This window comes from Sinocyclocheilus rhinocerous, unplaced genomic scaffold (assembly GCF_001515625.1).
Source record: "Sinocyclocheilus rhinocerous isolate Xijiao unplaced genomic scaffold, SAMN03320098_v1.1 scaffold382, whole genome shotgun sequence".
Classification (NCBI taxonomy): Eukaryota; Metazoa; Chordata; class Actinopteri; order Cypriniformes; family Cyprinidae; genus Sinocyclocheilus; species Sinocyclocheilus rhinocerous.
The window spans coordinates 606,028-610,815 of NW_015642829.1; the positions used below are offsets into that span (position 1 = coordinate 606,028).

General features: G+C 39.1%; 1 protein-coding gene across 2 annotated transcripts in view; it reads left to right on the forward strand.

Moving 5' to 3' along the window:
• The first annotated feature begins 1,187 nt into the window (after nucleotides 1-1,187).
• LOC107756757 (amyloid beta A4 protein-like) overlaps nucleotides 1,188-4,788 on the forward strand; it is a 20,077-nt gene continuing 16,476 nt past the window's right edge. The window contains exon 1 of one of the 2 annotated variants that reach the window (XM_016573974.1): nucleotides 1,188-1,428. In XM_016573974.1, the coding sequence (XP_016429460.1) occupies nucleotides 1,372-1,428 (57 nt within the window). In that variant the 5' untranslated portion in view covers nucleotides 1,188-1,371. The remainder of the gene's footprint in view (nucleotides 1,429-4,788) is intronic. The other variant, XM_016573975.1, reaches the window with a different exon arrangement.

Here is a 4,788-nt window from a genome sequence, read left to right on the forward strand (position 1 = left end):
CCCCCCCCCCCCCCCCCTTCCTCCAAAATCTCACTCCAAGCTGAACTTAAAAGTTGTCAACCCTGATATAGACTCACTCATGATCAGCAGAAGCGTCAGCAATACCAGGATCATCATGCCAGTCAAGAGGAGAGAAATTTTGAAGTATGAGCTGCTAAAAACTCGTAACTTCTCACAAAAAAAATTGAGTTATATTATTTATATATTTCCGGTTGCATAACGGAACACAACTTTGTTTCCGTGTTTAACCACTGTTTGACGCATTTACATAATTCCTCGAACAGCTCAATTTACTCCGGATGTAAGAATTTAAGTTTATGCTTTTATAATTTTCAGTTTGCCTACCTGAAAGAGACTTACAACTTTATAGGTGGGCCTACATAACATGCATGAATTGACACCTGACTAGCCTGACATGTATAGGCTACTGTTTTTAAGCAACGTTTTCGGGTGAAAAAAAAATCACCAGACTGGACAAATAAATCTAAAATTCTCAATGAAGTGTTGCGTTAATACCATAAGATGGCGTTGGAGGACTTTTAGTTCCCTTTCCATGCAATTTTTTTTCTTTTGTTTTCTAGTCCTTTTCTCTGTAATTGCCCACGAAATAAGATTTTTGACCCTGTTGTCACAGCCACAAGACCGCACTTTGGAAGCCTGGAAGGCTCCGACTTGGACTGTAGTATACAGATAGGGGCAATAATGATAGGGCAGACATTTTCGCCATGCAGATAGGCTACTTTTAATATAGCAAGATTGACAAATATGAATCATATTTATTAATAACCACTCCTGTACAGGGTGTACAATGTCCTATTATTTCAATAATTCAGACATGTAGCCTATTTTGTATCTTAAGTTTTAGCTAGACATGTAGGCCTATTATAAATGAATTTCTATAGCGATTGGAGTAATGTGGCCCCACTTATAGACATCCTTGACCTAACTGGGGAGAGGTTGTTAAGCTAATAAAACTTAAACTCATGCAATGGTCACATGGCTTTAGTTATTTCTAATTATTTTTTCAGTAGCTATAGGTGTTACACTAATACAAATCGAACACAAGGCTTAGCGATTGTCCCTGCTTGCTGTTCATTCACTCAAATGTTTTAATGTATCGATCAAATTCTGCGGTTTCCTCACTGACCACCTCCAGTCTACAACTCCACTCTCTTCCACACTCTCCAGACGTGTGGTCAGCTGACTTTCACTGGAGCAGCTGTGTGCAGTCGCGCATTCTCATTTCTCGCAAAGCACAACCAGCACAGACGATAGAGGAGCACGGAGCTCAAAATCACGACAGAAAAACCCTGATCCGCTCAGGAAGTTTATCCATCAGGACGTGCTACGTTTGGGAACACGGCCAGGGGTATGGACCGTACGGTATTCCTGCTGTCAATGCTGACGACTCTGTCGCTTGCCATCGAGGTAAGAATAGTGATTGTGTAATGGAGAAGGAGGTTGATTCTCCTCCATGCTTTAAAGGATGGCCTAGGAGCGAAGGAGGAAAAATACGCAAAGCGAGAGCTTGACACGGTTGCAGACAGACATTTTGAGCGCTGCGGGATTGTCAGTGGCGTATTCCAGCAGGATAATAGTTCATTCTAAATGCAATGGGGTTTCTTTGCCATCAGTGTTTTAAATCAATTAAAAGGGTGTTGGGTGGAGGCTAGTGCAGCAGGATCGCCCGGTTTACACAAATATTAGGCATAACGGCGAACTGTAGCGCGTGAAAGTGATACATATCATTGAGAAAAGACGTGCATCAGTCTGACATCTTTATAGGAAAGCATTGATTTTTTAAATATTTGGTAGTCATATGCTCACCTTCATATGAAAACACTCGAAGGACGTGCTGATTAAGAATTGCACGGTGGAAAATGTTGTTATGGCGGTTTTATGTCGCTGTACCCGTGATGTTTTTATGTTAGAGCAAATAAATATGGACCAGAGGAACATTATTAACTCGTGTCATGCAGATGCGGCTGGTGTAAACACAGTGACTGACAGCTCTTTGTCAATGAGCCATGTGTTAAAGAACGCAGTCCCTCACCACTTTATGTAAAGAAACATAAAACCTACGGCTGGTTTGCAAGATTGCAGTGCTCCATTTTGGGCGAATAAATGCTGTGGCAGCAATCCGGCGGCCCTCCTGAACCATTTGAGCATCAGAGGAAAATCATTCGTCCGCGGCGCCTTTGCGCATTTAATATTCACAGTGTTTTATGAAGGAATTTGCTTTGTTATGTGGGCATGATTGTTAAAATCCGTAAATGATGTGGGACTGGTTCATGGTGGAGAGATTTTGGAAGGAATGTAAGAAAAGATGTTAGCTGACAGAAGCAAGATGGCGTCAGTGAACTGCGCGGTTCCTTTTTTTTTTATCATCCAAACGGCTTAAAGGCAAAAATGTGCTCTGGATGGATTTAACCTGATTCTCGCGCCCACAAACAGACGCGTTTAATGCATTGTATGCACAGATTATTTTTATGTTAGTACATGCATATTAAGTTTAAGTCTTTATTGACACCCAATTAGTTTACACACATAATAGAGATATTTAATTCTATACTGCATTTCCATAATATAGGCCTACACGTGATGTTGTTAGAGTTCCTTAATATATGGTATAAGCCTATATGTGGTACCAATATCAGGGTGCAAATAAGAATCAGGGCTTTGGGAACATCAAACAAAAAGTGTGTGGGGGGAGGGGGGGGGGATGTCTTAAAAGTGTCATATGATGCTTTTTTAAAGATCATTATTTGGTGTAACAGAATATGTTGACATGCTTTAATGTTCAAAAAACATTATTTTTCAAATACTGTACATTATTGTAGGTCCTCTATGCCCCGCCTCTCTCAAACGCTTCTTTTCTACAAAGTCCCTCCTTCCGACAAGCGCAGTCTGCTCTGATTGGCCAGCTGACCCAGTGCATTGTGATTGGCCGAACACCACAAGTTTAGTCTTTGCAACTTCAGGGATCTTATCTATGCACAATCAGCTTGTAACACTCCAAAGAGAAAGGAAAACTTGAAATCGCATCATATGACCCCTTTAAAGTGCATAAATATAGGTCAATATTACAAATATTTCAACATTATTTTTTCAGTAATCATGAAACATCCAATGCCAATTAGTGTGTATTTTCACATGGTAAGTTACCAAACAGGCCGTCACAAAGAAAATTAGGTTAGGCTACTATTGTGTTTATGAAGATACTTGATCTTAGTATATGATTCCCCTCAGGTTATTTTGTGGGGAACCAATTTGTAACATTATAGAAATGTTCTTTTTAGGTTTCATTTTTAACAACCAAAAATTTATGTTTCCAGAACATTCTGCGAACCAAAAAATTGTTAGCTGGGACACTGCTCAAGCTTTGTCTGCTTGGATCGGTATTAGATAATGTATCACCAAAACAAATAGGCTAGATACTGTCATTGTTTTTCACATTTTTATTGATTCTTATGCCACAATTATATCACAACAACTGTATGAAATCAAATATATGGGTTTTAGTCCATGTGTGTTAGCTTTGAGGTCGTCTGCTACTGCATTCCTAAACATTCACTAAATTCATGTCAATTGTATTGATGGGGTCATCAAAATTGTGTAAAAAATGGCTTATTGTGGTAGACATGTAAACAAAAATATTTGAGTTTTGATCAGAAAAATATCTTTAGAACTTCCTTTTAAAAATTGACCCTTTGTAAGACATTATATAAGTTGAAATTTGCACACTGACTGCTGCAAGAAATAAGTCCCTCAAGCTTTTTTTCATTAGAGGTGTCATTTGTATGTAGTGTGCCAAAACAAGCTTTGAGAGTTTGTGTTGTCATCTCTTTACTGGTCACCATAACTATAAACAAGCTGTTTTACCTGAAAGCTCTCTTGCTTAGTCTGCTTATAATTAGTAAACCTGTTTTCAGTCAGCTTCCATCTGAAAAAGGGCTTCCTTTGTTTGACTGGGAAATGTCAGTGGAACATGTAATCATGGTCAGTTTTAAATTATGTCTTTGAGTGGTACAAAAAAACTACCTCATTGATTTTGACAACCTTAAAGATTAAGCCAGAGCTGAATGGCTCTTGAAAGCGGCACATTTCATTTTGATAGATGCACTAATGTGGATCCTGAGCTGCTATGACAACCTGGCTGAGACACTATTTTGGGAGATTGATAGTCGCAGATGATTAGCTTTTATGAATGGTTCAGCGGCTGTGTCAATATTAAAGCATTTCATACATCATGCATTGACAGCACCATTGTAATAATCCAATCTAAACAGTACATGTAAACTGATCTATAGCTGATATTCGTGTCTAACACATAGTTTTCCTAAAGAGCTAACTACTGTACTGTGGCCAGCATAATTACAGTATTCTGTTTTAATTGCTCTACAGCAGAGGGATGTTTTATTGCACTGTAACCAACCACCAAACCATTTGTTAAAAGGTTAAAAAGAACAAAACATTTCCAGACAGAATCTATCTATCTATCTATCTATCTATCTATATCTATCTATCTATCTATCTATCTACTTAATGAATTAGATGCATATTTTAGACAGCTGGCTATAGCAGCACTTCCGCTGTTTGTTACCCAGGACAAAAGGGGGAAAACACAACAGTCCCATAATTCCTCACGCTCAGTTGAACAGACTGGGTGGGTCTGGTTGTAAGGAATCTTTGTGACACACTGGGTCGAGGCCAGGCCAAAGACACACAAAAGAGGACAGCCATTATTCTCCCTCTCTCTCTCTCTCTCTCTCTCTCTCTCTCTCTCTC